This window comes from Bombus vancouverensis, chromosome 4 (genome assembly GCF_051014615.1).
Source record: "Bombus vancouverensis nearcticus chromosome 4, iyBomVanc1_principal, whole genome shotgun sequence".
NCBI classification, from domain to species: domain Eukaryota; kingdom Metazoa; phylum Arthropoda; class Insecta; order Hymenoptera; family Apidae; genus Bombus; species Bombus vancouverensis.
Window position 1 is genome coordinate 11,183,555 of NC_134914.1, and position 21,433 is coordinate 11,204,987.

Genomic DNA, 21,433 nt, shown 5'->3' on the forward strand with positions numbered 1-21,433 from the left:
GATAAATATCAAAAGAAAAATTCGAATTCTTTCGCTTGTAATTGTATAATTAATAACTTTAGCTTATCTTTCGTTCAGACTTTTAATTATTACGCCAATTGAAAATTACCTGACAATCATCGAAAATTGTTGTAGCTGGAATATCGTTTGTCCATGCTTATTTTTAGTTCATTCTTCGTGCATTTCTCTAATTCCACGCTTCCTGTATCATTAAACGATTCGAACAATGAAATACTTGCCGCGAAGAAGGTATCTTGTTGCATACATCAACGATACTTGTGCCGCATTTTACCTATCCTTATAGAATGCAATTATGATATCGTCTCTTTCATCGATTGAATGGAGTATTGTGAGACCGTGACATAAATCATAGCGACGGACAAATAAAAATGTAATTTCCATTAGGTAACAATAGTTTCCATCGCTCGTGTATGTGAAAAATAAAATAGTTAATTTTTCCTGTTTTTACTGTAATATCGTCGTGTAATTTTGTTCCTATTATTTACAAAATTCTTTACGATCTTTCGATTCTTCTAGTTTTCAACTCTTCTCGTAACGCTTGCAAATAAGATTTTTACAGCGTATTGACGTTTGCCTGTATGGCGGTTGGTAATCTGTGTCGCGCAAATTTAAAGTGCAAATTTAAGAATGTAAAGAAAAGGTGAAAACGCGAAACGTAAGATTTCTATTTTATCAATAATATCTATCGATATTCGATCGATGAAAAGCCAATTCTCTGCTTAGCTTCTATCATTTCAGTCGCGGTCGTAAAGATATGAATTTGCTTAAACATCCGCGTCTAGCAATTTCTAAGACGTCAGATAAAGCATAGGTTTATAAATTATTGACTCGATTGAAATATGGTATATAAAACAAATTTGTACGGACAGGTAGAGGAAAGGCGAAGCAGAGAAATCTTATCTTCGATAAGCGATCGAGCTATTTCTGCTTGAACTTGAGAACAAACAGGAACAAAGATAGTTACTACTCTCAATGACTAGTCTCCTTTGCTTTTCATTCTTCTTTCTTGTCTCTTCTTGCTTCTCTCCTTTTGCTCCTTTTCCTCGCCTCTTCTCTCGCTTGTCTTCATTCTACTCTTTCCTTTTTCGTCTGCTCCTTGTATTCCTTCTCTTCTCAGCTCCTTCTGTCTCTTTTCTTCCTTCGTTTCCTTCATTCTCTCGCTTCCATCCAGCGTTAAATTTTCCACAAATGCGTAAAAATCGGCCAGTCTACGATTATCGCAATCATTCCCCTTCGCAACGAATATTTTCTCATATTTCTAGAACAATAAGGATTCGGTTTTCCCAGAAAAAAAAGGATGATTCACGTTTCTCGTACGTGACGTTCCATAAAATTCGAACACGTATCGATATTATATCCGTATATATATATCTATCTGTCTATACTAAGGTGGCCGGAAACCCGAGCGACCTTGCATTCGACAGAAGCTACTTAAACGCTTCGACGTTGTTTTATCGTGGTGAACGGTTTCGCGCGACCGATGTTTTCCACCTCGCGTTTGTCACACACACGTTTACGATCGATTAACGGTCCACGGCTAATACTTCATTCCATTCCGCAAACATATTTACGATCACTCGTTTTTCCGCCTTTCCTTCGCTTCTTCTTCTTTTTTTCTTTCTTTCTCCTTCGTTCATTAGATATACGTGGATATGTATAGTTAACGCAGCTAGAAATGCGATCGGTAGCGGTGACTATGAGTCAGACATTCTTGAATTATGTATTTGGATTAGCCGATGGCTTGTTTAATGTTTACAAGCTGACACATTCTAGTTAGAATGTTCACGTGCATGACTTGCACGTACGTTGACATTCGTAGCGCGCACTGCACAATCGCGGACCAGGATCGAATAATATTTAACGTCCGACAATCTCGAGTCAATAAAATCTATGATTTGTATTAGGTATACGATGGTCAGTGGTAGATAAAAGACAGTAAAACGTAAATGACACGATATATCGTTATAAGTTTACGAAATTAAATTGTATCTGACAAGTGCGATATAGATAGTTGCGACGTATAACGCGTACGGTGACTCGTCGAAATACGCGCAAGCTTACAAATATTATAATTAGCGCAAAGTGCAAAAATCCACGAAATACGTACTGTGTGCAAAGATATATATGTCGGAGATGGAAAGACAGCGGGATTTCCCGTCCGGAATGTCGGGAAAAACCTCAATACACTAGTCCAGACTTTTACTATAGCCGCCCTTAAGTAATAAAAATGAGAAATAGTGTTAATGTTCCAATCTGACTTTATGACGATGGGTTTGGGCTCGAAGTGACATGGCAGGTCACTGGACGTAGCCACGATCACGGGAGGGACATGTACCTGACAGAGGTATGAAACGATTAAAAACTCTCCTTAAAAACAAAAATTAACCCGAGAAAGGGGGGCAGGAGTATATAAGGGCAGCCTCTTTTGGATTAAGGGAGTTAGTTTGTTAGTGAGTCGTTGGACGAATTGCCGATTGAGTTATCGGGAAGTTACCCGAATCGAGTAGCACGTTGATACTAGTCCTCCCGTGGACCGTGGATTCGTTATCGAACCTGAATTCGTTGTCACCATCATCTCGACCATCCTATTACCATTACTCGTAGCCTCTTGTAGTGTCCACATTCGTACTGATAAACATTGGCTACACTCGCGACGGTAAAGTAAATAAAGGTTCATCGAACGCCCCAAAATGCCAACCTGACTTCGACATATATATAGCGTGCAAAGTGTAGCACCGAGCACAGTACTTAAGTAGATAAAACAAATTTCTCCATAGGTTCTCTGTTTCTTTATTTGTCTTCGTAGTGAGACAAACTTACGTAAATGTCCGCGGTATAGTTACAAGAAACATTTTCAGGTATCATTAGCGTGTTAAGGCTAAGGTCGGAGGTAAGGTAAAGAGGTCAGATCGAGGCGGGCGTTATGTTCGGCATGCGTTTAGCTCCGACACCAGTTCGCAGTTGGAAAGAACAGAATTATTTGCGTTTACTCGTGAGACAATTATATGTACATACATGTTAATGTTTAAATATCAACGCCATCGCGAATAACCACCACGAATGATATAATCGTTATAAATTCGTTTGTTCGGAATTTCCTAATTGAATTACATAAAAATTGTAATGAAAGATACGTATCTAAGCGATGAAATAATCTGGAACAGTAGTTTCGTGTTTGTTGGCAGATCGATTCGTAGAACAGTGCGAGTTAGAGCTACTTTAACGGAAATATAGCACGTAATATTAGGTTCGCGAACGTGAACGTTGACTCGTGGCGGTCGATGAAAACTTTGCGCAGGGGCAGGAGGATTTTATCTGGCACTTCCTCTCAACCGTCTTGGGAACTATGTTAATGAACATGATTGGTATCGTATTTAATGACGATATCTAACTGTTTGATTCTTGGAAGATCTTTATTTTAATAACGCTGTTAAAAATTGTTCTACGTAACTTGATGTTACTCGGTTCTTTTCGAAATGAAAGTAGCTACGAAAATATCCTTGTTACGTCGTGTATCGTTAAATCGTATATATCGTTTTATTTTACGTTTCCTCGTTTATGTTGTCGAATTAATATTACGTTAATAGTATCTAATAAAAATTTAGTAAATTTACTATATACTGAAATATATCTTGTATATTAAGGTAATAAAAACAATTGTTATATGAACAAGGATACATCCACATTAACGATAAATACATAGTAATGTAATATTTTCTACGAGAACAGCTTCGTATTTGTTTCATTCTTAATAGAGCTGTTTCTTAAGAATGATTAAAATGTCGTAGAAAAATGAGTGACGAGCTTCACGTAAAACTCTGTTTGTCGTTCGACGTTGAGAATGGAAATTATGGTCGCGAGTTCAGGAGGAAAGAAACAATACAGAACGATTTTCGCGTAACTAGGTTTACGTAAATCCTTGCTGGCGAACTTTCGATTACCCAGACATCCAGTATCTAGCGTGTAATTAATTTACTGCTGTTCTCGAGTTCAATTCAGGAGATTATGTCAAGCCTGTTGTCCAAGAAATTTAACGCTAAGAACGTAACCAACTGTACGCTATTCGCTGTTAAACATATTTCATTACGATTTCGTGTTTCTTCTGATCTTACACCACGAAATTCGTCGTGTTTTAAGGCAACAACAAGTCTTAGAACTTTCTCAAAACAACGTACAGTGTACAGTATAAAGCATACGTATATTTGTCAAGTGACCGGAATATGTTTGTCCCTGATACAACTAGCGAGACTCGTTTCAACCGATGATTGGCCATTGCAAAATCTTCAAACAGACATCGATGACTCTGAGAATTGGCAAGAAAATGTAAATAGAAAAGTATACTTCAGCGATAAAAAAAGTGTTAAGATTCAAGGTTTCGTTCGAATCTTTTTACGTTAGAATAAAATTAATTTACAAGCTCATTGGAAGGTAGTACGCGTGTCTTCTCTTTAAAATACGATAATAATAAAAATAAGGTAAATATAGGAATATTATAGATATATTATAATAAATATACCAAGTAGACCATAAATCATATAAATATATAAGACAGGTATATTTAGTAGATTCGATAATAGATTTCTTATTTTAACGCTCGAAATCTATCATGAACGCACTCCGTTCGAATTTTATTTTAATACTATCTTCTCGCAATAACAGCATCGCGACGTAATTATTTATAACCATTACGAACGATAATTTTTCTATCCTTTGTCCATCGCTCAATGATAACAAAACGCCGCTTGTTTAATTTCGTTAATTCCACAATTTCAAAAAGATGCCGAGATCTTACCCATCCTTGACCATTCAATGGTTTAAGGGTTAATAATCGCCAGAAATCCAAACAACAGAGATTCCTCGGGTCGTAAAACGTACCTTCGAATGCTGACCACGAGAAGATGGCTACGGTCGTTTAGCACCAGGCCGTTTAAAATTTATTTGGAGAATTGGCGAACGTCGCCCGAGGCTGCAGCGACTCTAAAAACCTCGGCTTCTCTCGTACGTCGGCCGGGTTGCTTCGTTCCAGCGACTTTCTTCTGGCTGCTGAATCGCTGATCCCTCAGCCCCCTCAGGGTAGATCGTATTCAAGTGATCCGTGGCTAAATTTAGCGGCAGGATAATTTACCGGATTCTGTTGAACGGCTCTTTTACGAGTGTTCGCCTGCCTCTCTGCCTGACATGCTCGCCATGAGGATTTCCGCGATCTTTCTCTCTCTCGAAATTATCGACCTTCGTAGCCGATAGTGGATCCAGCAACTCGTGTAAAAATCCACCCTCTCCTGTCGTTTTCCGGCTGTGTTACGCGTTCGAACCTGTACACGCGTTTCACGTTCGACTTGAATTCGGAATTTTCTTTCGGTGATAAAACCGTGACAAAAATTTCAACCGGTTTTTCGCCGAGATATAACGAACGTAGCCAGCCTTCATCGCGAAACGAAGCAAGTACGTACTACCACTTTGTACGGTGTACGGTGTACGTACAAGGTGTTCCACGTGAACGGGTCAAGATATAGCTACGGAAAGATAGAAGATAGAGAAGAAAGTTTCATTGGGCGAGATTCAGTGGTCTCGGATGATAGACGACCTGACGTGTGTAGACATTTTCGAAATGGAAGTATTTTCAAGATTCTTTATTCGTTATCCGTATTTTTTTAAATGAATTTTTTAAATGTATTTTCTAAATGAAGCTACACAGTTTTTCGTACGGCAATCGACGCGTCTCTAATTCCGCTACGCACTTTGGATCGTTTTCTTTCGTTGTTCGTTTCGATCGTGTCCTCTTTCGTTGAAAATAGCGCGAAAAGAATCATCGTTGATTTAATTGAATTTTGGCTTCGATGTTACGCTAAAGCTTTTCTCCAACACCTCGTGCAAGACTTTACGCTTACTAAAAACGACAGTGAGATCGGCATATGCATAAAGATTCGAGAACTACGAGAATACGTCGCAGAAACACTTACGTCTTTCCTAGTTTTCCACTTCGTACATTTTACGAAATTAAATTTAACGATATTTATCTTCCAAGCGAAGTTATACTCTGCCAAAATTACACACTGGCTGCTACGAAGTAGCGACTAAATATTTGACATTCAACGAGAAGATACCAGGATGGCGAAAAGCTTCGATTTTCGTCGGTTTCCAGATACCAGACAAACCACACTTTTAGGTTGTTCGACTCAGTTGCGTGAAGCATCCTGTACATGCACGTTAAGTCTGTTTCTCTGCGTATAAATGTACAGAGTTCGTTCGAGGGAATTTTCAAGGAGAAGTTATTTTGTGCACTATGTTTTTGCGAGACGAACGTATCGCACGATTACAATGCTACGCGTAAGCTTTCCACGTCTGATTTGGATAAACTTGAACGTTAAATTATACCGAGACTAGAATTTTATATCGTGCCACTTGTAAAATTACTCCTTCGATCAACCGGTCGTGTCTTCGAGAAACGAACGTTCGTTTTAATGAGCGCGCGTCTTGTAAATGTAAAGTTTATTGCTCATTAAGTGTTGGTTTGCTTTATTACAGCGTAGATTGAAGATTCTGACGAAGATGGAACGATCAACAACGAATCCCTTCCTCCGCTCTGAACCTATGAAAAATGACTGATCCTGTCGTGTAATCAGAAATTTAATTATACAATATATCTTTATACAGGCTGGTTGGTAACTGGTGGTACAAGCGGAAAGGAGGTGATTCTACGCGAAAAAAGAAGTCGAAAATATAGAATAACAATTTTTCGTTCGAGGCTTAGCTTTCGAGAAAATCGACTTTGAATTTTCGCTCGGTACGCGTGCGGTACGTTATGACGGATCTCACTGTAGATCGTTGTCTCGATGGAAAAATTAAAAACAAAAATTTGTATTCTATATTTTCGACTTCTTTTTTCGCGTAGAATCACCCCCTTTCCGCTTGTACCACCAGTTACCAATCACCCTGTATAATATATTACTAAACAGTATAAGCATCGTTTCTTTAACAACTGTTTATTGTTTGTTAGATAGTTTCGTCATTACTTTTCCGCAAAACTTGTTTTTTTCTTAGCAATAGATTCCTGGAAACGATTTTTATAATCTTCTGCAATATCCAGCTTCTTGTAATGAAAACAACGTTTCGCAAAAATCAAAATACCAATAAGATGATTTATTTTGTCTCAAAATAGAAGATCTTTCCTTTCCGTTGGAAAACAACGCTCCCTCTATAGACTTCGTCAGATTTTTGTCTTTAATTCGTGCGTATATACGCTATATAGCGAATTAAATCGACAATCAAAACTGCCATCGACAGCTTCTTGAACGACCCAGTAGCTAGAACGGTTACATTTTACCGCGTGCTAATTAACTGACCTTTGATAAGAATTAAACTACGCGTAGAAAAATTTCTAAATAAAGAAAGATTCCAATTACGTCCGTCTCGTTATTTGCAACTGTTTAAATAATTATAATCTGTCGCAGGTGTTTTGAGAGAAATGTTGCACGTATGTAACTGTAAAAAGAGTTACAAGTTAATGCTTCGAGTGCCAGAAATCATATTTCAAAACAGGAAATACTTGTGTTTGTCTTTGACGAATTCTTTTTCCATATCACGATTAATATATTCCAACTAGTTGTTAATCAATCTACGGGCGTTCTACCTCACTGATTCCTGTCAACATTTCGCAATACATACATTTCGAATCATGCGAGTATCAAGGCTCCATTGACAGCCTCTACTGTCACAGGCGTTCGAGATTACTTATTTAGCATAGGAAACCGGCACCACAAATGTATCAGAATAAATATACCAAGCCAGATAAGTCTCTACAACAATACGCTTACGGTTTGATTGCGTTGTTACGCTATTTGAAAACTACAGGATTTAAGCTACGGTTAAAAGAGCACGATGATATGCCACGTTCTTTAAGCTGATAAAACCAGACACTTAATCCTAAATCTAGATAAAACTACGATTTTGATAATGTAACATTGTATTACGTTTGAAGATTTAAAAATACCGATTGTCACAACATTTCAAGATATTTATCGTTGCAAATTATACATTTGATTTCTTGCCAAACTTCGTACATTCATCGCTTACTTTTCTAATGATTGGCATCTTTCACGACCGTTGAAATATTCGTCAAACATCGAGCATAGTATTTTCAATTATCGAACAGTAAACGTCGAAGAACCAATAGGAATGGATTTGTCATAATCTTTTCCTCCTCTGGTGTTTATTTATTTTTCTTCCAAATTTAAAGACGGCGAAGCCTGAAAGTGCACGACGTTCGATCAGGAATTTACGAAAATCGCCGAAATTAACAGACATCTCCGTTTCTCCTGCGACACGGACAATTTTCACTTCCGACACTTGCGTCGTTTACCATTTCTCTGTCATTTCCACTTGTCGATCGTGTCTGCAACCTCGAGGCAACTTGTCAAATTAGTCGCGCGACGAGAGCTTAGACTCAATTCGGACGGAATAACGAGAATTCTCCTCTTCCCTGTTACAGGTATGGCGAGAAACAAAGAAAAGTGGACAGTCAAGAGCTCAGTGGTATACAATTGCTCTCGGCAACTGCTTATCAACTGAAGAAGCCTTATCAGCAGCTCCTTATACCAATCACAATATGGATCGGTATGGAGCAGGCGTTCATCGGTGCAGACTTTACACAAGTGAGTAATTAGCACTGTTGACAACTTCTACGAAACTCTAATTTCACATCGATGTAATCAAACGATGTCTTACGAGCAAAAATAAGGAAAAAAAAACACATTAGCTTTTCGTCTCCGATGTAAGAACATGATTTTTCTTCAACGATCTATGAACGAGATTTTCTCGATGGAGAGTTTCGTTAATTTTCGAACACACGATGTCGTCGTACGTGATTACACAAATACTCATTTCGTGTATACATAATGATTTACGTAATGGCACTTACGAATATTCGTTTTAATCGAGATATTATAAGATCGATAAGATGTTAAGTTAATTGACGTAAGCGTAAACTATTTCTTATTTTTTATTATTTTATCGTGTTTTATATATCCCTGTATTTATCCCATATTTCTTATTCTATTATTTTTATAATCTTCCTACGAACTGTTATTGTTCGATTATTGTAACGTACAGTCGGCGATTTATTTATACGTTCTAAGCGTACTACGATCGTCCGACAACGAATTCTCTCTCCGTGTAAAACTTTCTCTACGATCTTGCGACGAATAAACTAACAATTTCAACGCGTTTTATTGCGTTCGGACAAAAAGCACGCATTTAAGGATTAAGTTAACGAGTTTCCAAGAGTTCGACAATATATTGTCCGACGGTTGCTTAACGACTCAGGCAATTATTTACGACTCACGAGGCAGAACAATCGAACAACAATGAGATTCGTATAACTTCGCCCACGCTGCTCGTTACAAAATGAACGAGCCCGTTGTCGGTGGAAGCTCGGTTCGATAAGACATCGATTACGAACCAACTATTATGCATTCGAGAATGAATCTCTTCACGTCGAAGGAACCGAAGCGAAGAATCGAGACGATCTCGTGAAACGTGACCGACCATTTAAAAGTATAATAATATTGGTTAGAATAATGGTTTACGCAGAATTATCCAGCCGATTATCCAAGAATTCTTCGTTGCTCGTTTCAGAAATTTGCAAAACAATTTCAATGCTGCCACTCTAGCATACCGTGACGCGTTTATATCGTAGCAAAATAAATAATTTTCTAACAATAACGTTTCTTTAATAGAATTTTTATCGTTAATTTTCGTCATCGGTATACGCTACAACTTGATTCGTCTGCATTCCATTTATTCGCATCTCGTTGCTTGCGTTTTATTACGATTTCATTTACCGCAACGAGGTTCGATAGTTAATGGCCGATTAACCGAACTTTCGCCGATTAAATCCGCTTACATATCCGAACGTGAACTCGTATCGCGTGAACGAACGGCAATAAACAGCGAAGAAATGTACGACGAGTTATACGGATGACGGATATTTATGAAAATTGATATCTTTATAAATGGACTGATTTTCCAATGAATTGAAAGATCAGGACCTAGCCAGAGATTCGAGTATTATAACTGGATACTGTTAACGCTAGAACTACCGATAGTTAACGCGAAGCTATTTCTACCAAAACCAGACAAAATGACTGGTCTTTAAAAAAACACGTAACAATAGAATATTTGTATATTTATTACTTTCTTACAGAAGCAATTTCATGCTGTGTAGTACATTGTTCGTATTATTAATCCATCTGGGACCACGATCCCTAAACGAGGATCGACACATTTATAAAATTGTAGAACCGGTCGTTTTGACTGGTGTGGTATTTCTACAGTTAGCATCTAATTATCTAGCGATCGATCGGCAATTTTCTTGATAACTGATATCATCATATCGAACGATACGCGGTAGAAATTTTAAGAACGTGTGGGGAGTTGTACAAAACGAAGAAATTGGTTAATTGGCGTTCGATAAACAGATTGCAGGACCCTTTTACTCTTTCACAAATACCAGTCATTTCGACTGGTATTGGTATAAGTAGCCTCGATGCAAAATTATTTTCAGTTTGAATACGTAAAAAACAAAATAAAATTCGTTATAATATTCCTTTAGTTATCGTTGCGGAAAAAATATAACACGAAGTAGGAATTTGAAAATAAATTTGTAAAAGCAGTCAATAGCGTTAAATAGTTTACATATTTTTACTCGTTACGCGCATTCTGCCACCTTCCACGTCCCTCGATTTCCCATAAACGCACTAAGAACACGTAATTTACGCGATTTTTATTACAAGTGGAACTACGCGAACTTGGTCTCATCGCCGATATCTCTACGTCTTTTTGCAAAAAAAAAAGGTCGAACTGGGGTTCGATCGTAATATCTTACGTGGTATCGTCGTATGAACGTAATGGTATCATGTTGGACGATGAAAATCCATTGGATGAGAGAGAGAGAGAGAGAGAGAAAAGAAGAAACGCAGTAACAAAAGCGAACAGTAAACTAAAATCGTTAATCATTATCCTCATCAGATGCAACACAAAAACCTGGCTAGGATCACCCGGATACTAACCGGATACAGAACGGCAGGTTCGTGATGCGTAACGGCCATGCGAGGTCGTACAATTGTTCTCCGGAAATACATGCTACTGATCACAGATATGCTGAAATATCGGCTGAAGCACGCATCCTTTGGCTTTTAAAGCGCTGAATGACTTTAAATTATAAGTTGTATAATATACGATTGGCTCTGCGTACAACTAAAAAATCGCCAGCATGAAAATGAATGGCGTATAAATACGGCATTGCTCGTAAATATACGGCCGTATATATTCGATCGATCTTTGGTAACGCTGAATTTTCATACGCCAAAGGAAAAAGAACATTACCGTCTGTTTCCTTGAGAAATTGGGTAAAGCGTACGTTTGAAAGTTATCCATTAAAGAGATAATATTTTGCTAATGGTACGCGAGAATCGTATAAGTATGCGAATCATTAGTATTAGTTAGTATCAGTTTGAAATAAATTTTTTTTTTTTTTTTTTTTGTTTTTAATTTTGCGATCAGAATTTAGGAACCCGAGTCTTAGAAGTCTCCTGTAAATTCCTAGCTTGCCACGTTCGAGTACAGAGAGCCTCTCGAGCAACGTTTCCACAAGATTTAACAATTACAAGGTTCTTAGAACGTCGATTTAGTTCTTTGCGATTATCTTGTAAAAATGATTTACGTAGCGTCATGTGTATAAGTGCAATGATCGTAAAGAATAAAATCGTCGTAGATCCCTGCAATTAAATGACTATAAGCGCGAGTCTGCCAGGTACATTTTCGTGGTAATTCACGTTGCTAATGGACATTCCTTTAAATTTGGCAGGATGTAATTTAGTTACGAAATTCAAATAGAAAAACTCGTGACAAATTCGTAGTAAGAGTACGCGAAGCAGTGGCAAGTAATTTTCCATTCGTTCGCATAGATACGAGGGCAGATTGGAAAGTTCCCGGAATGACAATAGCAATAACAATTAATGCAATTCCCAGCGGTGATTCCTCGAACTTTCCCATCCGTCCTCGTACGTATTTCGTTCGTCCTTTCTTGCCTTAATTTTTCTATTTCGACTTTGCTCTCGTATCGGCGAACCAAACGTTTCATCTAACAAACAACGAAATGGAAAGAGATACGCGTTCGAACAGAAATCTCCGTATTTAAATTTTCTCCGTCTGAATTTCCCTATCTCTGCTTAAACGAATTGAAAATTATGTTCAATCCGCTTGAGATATCATTTAACGTTGCAGAGATACGGATATCGGTTTTGAAAACGAGCAAAACAGCGCGACAGGATTACTGACCAATCGATCATAGTGTCCACGTACATACGAGCAATGATATAAGTGTAGAGACGTATGCGTATGCAAAATATGAGGAAAAAAGAGAAGGGGAAGAAAAGGAGCAAAAGGAGATGATACAGTTTGGAAGGTAAACCTGTTGGAAACCAGTTCGATGATGAAATATGTGGGCAAATTGGGCGAGGAATAAAGTAATTGGAAGAATAAACGCTACTGGAAAGCATCGGGCATGTTGGGATGCTGACTTCCATTGAATCAGCTGGTTCGACATGTTATAAATAGCCCAGAATCTTATTCTTGCAGCAATTCCCCGATACCACTTCCATACCTGGAATCTCGTGAACCAGTATTTCTTCTTTTTTTCTCGTTCTACTGGTGCATCGATGCGATGGTGTGGCTGGACCCTGCGCAGCTATCACGCACACGAAGTGGCTAAATGAAAGCACGCAGGAACGACGAACGCATCTTCGCAGCATCCACAGTGTCAGCGAAATTTCTTTGACTCTGTAATCGAGTTTCCTTACTTTGGATTCACGTTATCAGCATTGTTTCGCGCGTTGAGTTCTTCCTATCGTGAGAATTTCGTCAAATTGTATTATTCTTATGAGACACGATGCTCCTCGAAGAAGGAATTTATGATAGAAGTAAATATAGGAAAGAAATGTTTAGTCTCCGCGTTACTTCTATCGTCTGAATTTATTGTTTTCTAATATTTCGGTTGTTTCGAGGTATATTAAATATTCTTCCTAAGTGCGTTAGTTCCTATTATATTATGATTCTATAATATACAGGGTGGTTGGTAACTGGTGGTACAAACTGAAAGGGGGGTGATTCTACGCGAAAAAAGAAGTCGAAAATATAGAATAACAATTTTTCGTTCGAGGCTTTGTTTTCGAGAAAATCGACTTTGAATTTTCGCTCGGTACGCGTGCACTTTATCATAGATCGTTGTCTCGATGGAAAAATTAAAAAAGAAATTTTTATTCTACATTTTCGACTTGTTTTTACGCGTAGAATCACCCCCTTTCCGCTTGTACCACCGGTTACCAACCACCCTGTACAATAATAATAATTTATTTAATTTCCATCTCGCGAGATTCCAAGAAACGCGACTTGGACTTACAGCTTCTCTAATCACGCACATCCTCGTTCGATCCTCTAACTCGTTCTTCCATATTTCGCTATCATATATTACAATTATAATTCTTTTATGTGATATCAAATATGAATTTACATTTCGTATGTGCAAAAACAAGGATTAGATATTGGACGAAAAAGAAATATTTAGTACAGGTAAAACTCGACAATAGTAAATTTTCATTTATCTCTTCTTTTCCTTGTTGAAAATATAGAATAACTTCTCGATCGTAGAAAATTACAACACATAACATACATTCGTAAGAAAACTACAACAATGAGATGCTCTCATTAACGGTCACCCAGTATGCAGCATAAGATCGCTCACGATCGATTGATCACATTGATCGACTCCATACCGTAGGACTCTACTTATCCGGATTAGTCGCGGGACAAAAAGTTTATATAATTGGAGTTCGTATAATGGCAGTTTGCCAATTATCCCCACTACCTGCCACTTTTCGTTCGTATAATAGGATCTCGAGTTCAGGTTGACGAGTCGAAGCAGCGAAACTTCAATTAATCGAGCGTTAACCAGGAAACGTGGTTCGAACGAACGATGTTCGCGTAGATGGGCTTCCATCGTAATTTTTAGAAGCAATGAAAATTTCCGACAAATAATTTCATAAAAATACCAGCATTCTTTTCAATTTTATCGCAGAAGCTACGAATTATTTATGCCATCTTTACGTCGTCGAACTCACAGAAGATCAGTCGTTCCTCGGCAATGAAACATCAAATCGTGTAACTTACGTAACGAAATTCAGAAACCAGGAAAAAGTAGAATCGACCACTCGCCTTACGACAGCCGCATAAAACTCGGCTATTGAACACCATCGAACCTGTAATCTTTTTATTACGATCCTTTCCTATCAACTGGATTTCATCGATCCGTTACGAACGATTCGATGTATCCTATCGCTACCTGTAACCAGACATTCCCTGAATCAATGTGAGATCGTCTGTCACGTTTTCACGTACATTGCTGGATCTTAACAATACTCGATCCTTCTCTTTTTCAGGCCTACATATCCTGCGCGTTGGGTGTGCACCGGGTTGGCTACGTTATGATCTGCTTCGGAGTGGTGAACGCTATTTGCTCCTTGGTCTTCGGCTCTTTGATGAAATTCGTCGGAAGACAGCCGCTTATGGTGCTGGGTGCTATCGTTCACGTTAGTCTTATCGTCGTGCTACTCCACTGGAAACCGCACCCCGATAACCCTTACGTTTTTTACACGGTTTCCGGGCTGTGGGGTGTTGGTGACGCTGTTTGGCAGACGCAAGTCAATGGTACGTATAACTTTGCTTTCGGAGAATACAGCGGAGCAATGGTTCTTGTCACGACGGTCATCGATGACCCCCGTTCGTCGCTACATTTTTCTGCGCTATCGTCTACGATAAGATAAATTTCACGGATTAATAGATCTTCAACGATGCGAATGATCAGTTAGCTTGTTACAATGTGGTTGATATTATTGGGTTGGCGACCAAGTGATTGCGGATTTTGTCATTAGGCGTGTTGAGATATGTATAATTTCCTGTGCTGGACTGGATTAAACGCGTAGTAGAGATACTTGTGTGTGGGTATCAGTGTGTGAAGGTATGTGTGTGCGTGTGAAAACGGATGAATGTAGACTATTCAGTCGGTTAACAGTCGGGTATAGAAGAAAGTGTTGAGACGCGTACAAGCGTGTATCGATGAATATATTAGGTTAGGTATATTAGGTTAGGTTGAGGTTAGGTTGGGGTTAGGTACCGCACGCGTACCGGGCGAAAATTCAAAGTCGATTTTCTCGAAAACAAAGCCTCAAGCGAAAAATTTTTATTCTATATTTTCGACTTCTTTTTTCACGTAGAATCGCCCCCTTTCCGCTTGTACCACCAGTTACCAACCACCCTGTATAACTATTCTAATATTAATTCCAAGTGTAAATTTAGTGTTCCTGTAACGTTATTTCGGCTTCAAAGATCCACAATTCTCAACAAGGTGGTATTGAGAAAATCCGCAATCACTTAATTGCCAACACAATATTACGGCAGTTTGTGGGTTAAAAATGCGCAAATATAATATAACATAATGTTTCGCAATGATTAAACGTTACGGTATAGCGTATCTCGGCGTGTATCGGTGGCTGCCAGGGTAAAGTGCAGGAAATTCACGTGGTAGTCGTGGGAATCTTGCTTTTAACTACTAGAATATACGTTATTATCTAAAAAATCGATTATCAGCTGTTCGATTATCATGAATCTCTTACATACGCTGATTTTTATTAAAACAATTTCATTTATCACTATTTGAATAACTATGAGAAGAGATGGGAACGATGATAACGATAGATTGTTTTTAACGAGGCAGTCTGATTATTTGTGTCGGTTTCATGGTACGTTACAAGTGAAATTAGATTCTCTTATCGCGAAATTCAATCAGAATATGTAATAGATAATAGCAAATAGATAACTGGTAATAGATAATAGTAAATGTAAAAGAGGAAAAGATATCTAACGTAAGGTATGAAAAGTACCTTGACATGGATTTATAAAGGATTATTAAACTACTACAGTTCCTTATTTTATCTGTTATTAGTATGAATCGGAAACTATTTGACGTACAGTTAGCTAAGTTTAAATATTAACAGTTTAAATATTTTTCTATGCAATGATCTTAAAATATACCACGCATGAGTCATATGTAAAATAAGCGTTGAAAAGAATGGAAAACAGCTAGTCGCAAGCACAATGACAAGTACGTACAAAGACCGATTTTTCATACGAAAATGGACAACTAGTAGCAATGTTCATTCGACACGACGATTAACCGGAACTTCTCGAGGTATAGTCTTTTCTTCCTCTTCAAGAATTCTCCGTTAATTCGTGTCTAAAGAATGCCATTATCAACTGCCCTAACTGGTTAGCCTCGTCTTGGAAAAAGGAAAACTTTATTGTATGTTTGTCGAATGGCTGATTATGGCATACTTATATGAGACTTCGAGTTGAATATTCAATTCAAATCGATGGTTTATTAGATTCCTTTATTTTGTAATCGAGACATTTTCTATTGACAGGATGAAATATTTGTCGAACGTCTGCTAAAGAGGAATTAAATTATATCCAGAGAAACGGATAGATACTGTTGATAAGAAAGAAGAAAAAAGAAAAAGATTGGAATTATTCCAAGGAGAAACTTAATGACGTTGAGATTACTTAAAGGACTTCTTTTTCTTTTTTTTTTTCTGTATGTCAATTATTCGCAAAGTAGCTATAGGAAGAAAAATCCAGTACAATTAGGTCAATCTTTCTTAGAAGATACTCGATTTTATACGGTTGTATAATTTTCTCGACATCGTTGATATTTTAATCGTAATGTTTCGTAGAAAAAGTCCGGCGTAGAAGTTCAAACGAAAAGTCACCGATACGTTTATTAACGAATACGATTTTTTTATATTCTTCTCGAATTTAGGAAACTTCCTAACAAAAAGGAAAACACGATTAGCTCGAACATGACTAGAAGGAGATAGGAAACAATGAGAACTGTGTACGAAAGAATTACGCGATATTCCGCTGAAAGGAAAAAGAGATAAATCCAAAAAAAAAAAAAAAAAAGATATAGATACCGATGATGGATAAAAAAATTGGAACAGCTGGAGGAATGGTTAAGGAAGATAAAAATACTGAGGAGAGAAGAGTTAGCAGAAGCAATCGGGCTGGCTAAAACGAGATAACAGTTCCAGAATAGAAAGACTCTTAGCATGTGGGTTTGAGCAACTGGGTTAAGGATAGTATAAGCATAAAGTATGGAAGGATAAATGAGAAGATCGAAGGAGGAAGCGTGTGGTTAGAAAAATCGTAAGCGAGTTGTATTTCTTGGCCGCGAGTTTGAAACGAATTATTATCATTATTATTATATAGCAATGTCTCGAGACAACGACAATTCGAAAAAGCATAAATTGCCAATGGAAAAGTTATTTCTTGAGTTCAAGAAAGTCAATTTAACTATCTCGGTAATTGCGAAAAAGTTTAATTCGATTCTTAAATTCCACCGTTAACGAACGTTCGAAAATTGACCTAATTGTTTCTTCTCGATTTGCAGGTCTATACGGAACACTATTCAGGCGTAACAAGGAAGCCGCGTTCTCCAACTATAGACTATGGGAGAGTGCCGGTTTCGTGATAGCATACGCATACAGCACCCATTTATGCGCCCGTATGAAGCTGTACGTGATGCTAACAGTGCTTCTTATCGGGACAATTGGCTACATCATAGTGGAACTATTGCATAGGCGTAAACAGAAAAGGCTGAAGGCGATCGCGGAGGATCCGAAAGCGGCCCAAGCAGAGGCGAACCAAGTGGAAGAAACGGACGACGAAAAGGACGATATAGACGACGATATCATTATCACTCATCTCTGAAGCAATATCACGATGCGAACTCGCGCACCGACGAGGAATCTCATCAGTGTCTCAAGCTCTTCTCTTTTACTCTTCCTTATTGCTTTTTCCTGTAATAACGAACGCAGCTACCTTTTATCAGTCGGCGAAGATGCACGATGATACATCCGACATAGATAAGCGAGCTATCGAAAACTGACTGAAACAGTGGTATCACGATTGTTGCTTGTTTATAGGAAGCGTAAGGGATAGTAGGCGCGGTTTTTGTTTTATTTGTTTTGTTTAAAAGAACGTAGGGCGGGAATCGATACGATGAACGATACGAATATATAAAGAGGAAGAATGTTCATCGATTACTCGTGTTACTGATATTATACGAATTTGCGATGAAATTGTAAGTCGATCTCGGAGATGAATTATCAGTAAGAAATATCGCTGGATTACGATAAGATGGAGAGAAGGTTTTACTCTTATTAGAGCGTTCGAAAATTTCTCTTTTTTTTTTTTTGTAAATTGTTCGCGCGTTGATCGTTGATTTTATAAATTTCACTTTAGACGAGCTTCGTTCGTTCTTCGCTACGTAACGTAGCGCGTGTTGGCGTAACGCGCGCCGACGTTTCTTTTCTTTTCTTGCATCGAGGAACGAAAGAAAAGGAGAAAGGGAAACGCAAATCGCGCACGCGACAAAGCTCGCGACTCTGTACTTGAAACGCGTTTCTGCTGAGAAACGAGCAGCCACGAGACACAGCGTGAAAGAATAAAAGAAAGAAACCGACTCATACAAAATTAATGAGGGATAAGGAAAATGCACGAAGGGTGTATACCTAGACGACGATCAGTCCCGCTTCGTGCACGTGTTGTTACACGTATCGCTTGCAACGGTTCAACACACAGCGATTCCATTGTCGACCGTTAAAACGAATTGCTTGCCTTGACGGTGCTAGAAGCGCGTTCCGATGCCATATTCGTCCTTATGCGTTTACATAGTCTATTCGAGATCTTCACCTAAGCGTAAGTTTAATTATTGAAAAAACAGAAAAGAGAAAAAGAAAGAGAAGAAAATGATAATAGGAACTAAATTAAAAGTATCATTGAAGTATCAGCCATAAATAAACTATTATATAAATCAGCGAATTTGATTTCTTCAAATAGTACAAAGGGGAAAAGATCAAGAAAAATAACAAAATACGTTCAAAGAACGTATACGATAAGTAACAAAATTACTTATACAATGAAAATTATACAATAAGAAATATATGCAACTGAAAGTAATTTCAAATATTAGAAATATATTATTTATTAGATTCTGAGACAGGAAAATCACAAAAGTATTTCTAAGTACACTGTGTTACAAACTATCTTATTATTATTGGACAATAAACAACCTCTCGATATACTTTTTATTTAAAAGTACATATATGAGGTATTATTACAAAATTCTTTATACCGTCTTATCATTCTACAAATTTTTGTTATATTTTCAGTTGTAAAAATAATTTCGTCGCTCATTGTACTCGTTATAGATGAACAAGCAAAAGAGACCATTCGTTAAACGAATTCGTGACGTGTTGACTATTCGTAGATCGTACATATTCGTAAGATGTAAGACACCTCCTCATTGCCACTATGTGGAAGCGCTTCGTAGCAACTTGCCATTAAGTTTTATCGGAATTTGTGTCGCAGTTTTGTGATAAAAAGATCGGATCTTCTCATGCCGAGCGATTCGATCGTGAATCCGCTTATCTTGTATATAGATTATGGATAGCAATTGTATATGCGGTGAAATGGATATTCCATTTGAATGCGTTGTTCTGGCTCAGTGAAGCCACGATTTTTCAAACTGTAAACTGGCCGACTTCGTGTCTTTGTTGTCTTTTTTTTATTCATGACTACAGATGCACTTATTGTCAGATCAAACATCCACTGGATCGAGCCTGTAATTTATATTTTAACTATTCTGTGACTAAAATATTTGCTAAACTATGACGACAACGGGATAATTTATTTTATTAATTTAAATCATGGGCACGAGGTTCTCTATTCCGAGACACATTTTATGGAATTTGCAAACGATAAAGGAATTTCAATCGGATGATATTTTCGTTTTGTTCGTTTGATTGATGCAGGCTAAGTCTGTCGTGGAAAACAGGCCGGGATTGTGCATCTGCATTCGATCGATGGAACCGAAACCGTCGAAGAGAATCAACTCACGAAGAAACATTTCCAAGGAACATTTCACGTTCACCATCGCCAAGAGTATGACGAGGAGGAAGAGCGTAGATCGTAAAATTCTATCCGATGCATTTCTCTCGTACGTGCACCACGAAATGCTTCCAATTGTCAGTAATAATCGAAATCATGATAATAATCGTGAAAACGATATCGTGATTGAGCATGATCTTAATTACGTATGTTAGAGACAATAACGAAAAATTATGACGTATTAGTAGTAGACGTAAGGAACATTGTAGTCGTTAATTTAACGTTAAGTATTCAGAAAAATTTATTTTATAGATCATCTTTCTCTCTTTTCCTTTTCTTCTCTTTCGATATTCCAAAGAAAGAGAAGAAAAGGAAAAACATGAAAGTAGGCAAAGGCGAATATTATTATACGTATGTATTCTTCTTTTCGCGAAAATTCATGATCAATTGTTTTCGTAACGAAGGACCAAGCCAAGATGATTATATTGTTATCCATATAGAATAGTCCCAAAATGGAGGAAGGAAAAAAAGAAATATAAAAGGATAGTTGGTTCTATCCCGGACGTAATGTTGAATCAGTATTTTGTTAATCGAATCGAATTGTATTATGCGTTAGTTATTACGATCGTTCGATGATCACGTATGATGAACATACTGACCTACTGTGTATTGTAATATCATCCCTCTCGACAGTATGTATTCCGTCCACCAATCGATAAGATTGCTCAAGAATCTTTAACATAAGATTAGAGTACCAATAAAACCTATGTCGCACTTACATCTTTTTATATATACTTACGTAATATGCATATATATTTTGCCATTTCGATGGGACCAAAAATGTACTTAATAATTTCCAAGAAAGTAAATAGTTTCCGTTTAATTTGTACTTCTGACTAAGGGAAGAAGCATATTATGGATAAACGTTGGTCGAGGAAAATTTGACGAATCGTTTGACTGAAATCGTACGGCTGAAATTTCTATCGTTAACTTTTCACTTTTCTCGATAGTTCGGTAGATAGTAGGGAAACAGACTAGAGAGACGTATTTCTTAATGTCGTAACATTTGTACAAAAGGAGGATGAATCTTTTGCGGAAAGTATTAAAACAATACTCTATACAGTTGTATAAAGGAAACGTGCACGTGCATCGTGTTGTTTTCCTCCCTTTCGATAAGTCGAAAGCAATATTTCATTACAAAATTTGTAACAGACTATTGCACTTGTTGTTATTTCGGTACCTGTAACATCTTTTCCTGTAACTGAATAGTTGATAATCCATTCACTGGTGGGGTTTTCCCAATTTTTACTTACACAGGATTATCGAGGAGGAATTTTTTATTCTTCCTGAACGA

General features: G+C 37.6%; 1 protein-coding gene across 1 annotated transcript in view; it reads left to right on the forward strand.

Annotated features, from left to right (window-relative positions):
- The window catches only part of LOC117156780 (UNC93-like protein), a 57,130-nt gene extending 35,835 nt beyond the window's left edge, over positions 1–21,295 (forward strand). Inside the window, exons 4-6 of the mRNA XM_033334119.2 lie at positions 8,510–8,672; positions 14,514–14,781; positions 17,579–21,295. Coding sequence (XP_033190010.1) covers positions 8,510–8,672; positions 14,514–14,781; positions 17,579–17,898 — 751 coding nt within the window. The 3' untranslated portion in view covers positions 17,899–21,295. The remainder of the gene's footprint in view (positions 1–8,509; positions 8,673–14,513; positions 14,782–17,578) is intronic.
- Positions 21,296–21,433: the final 138 nt, after the last annotated feature.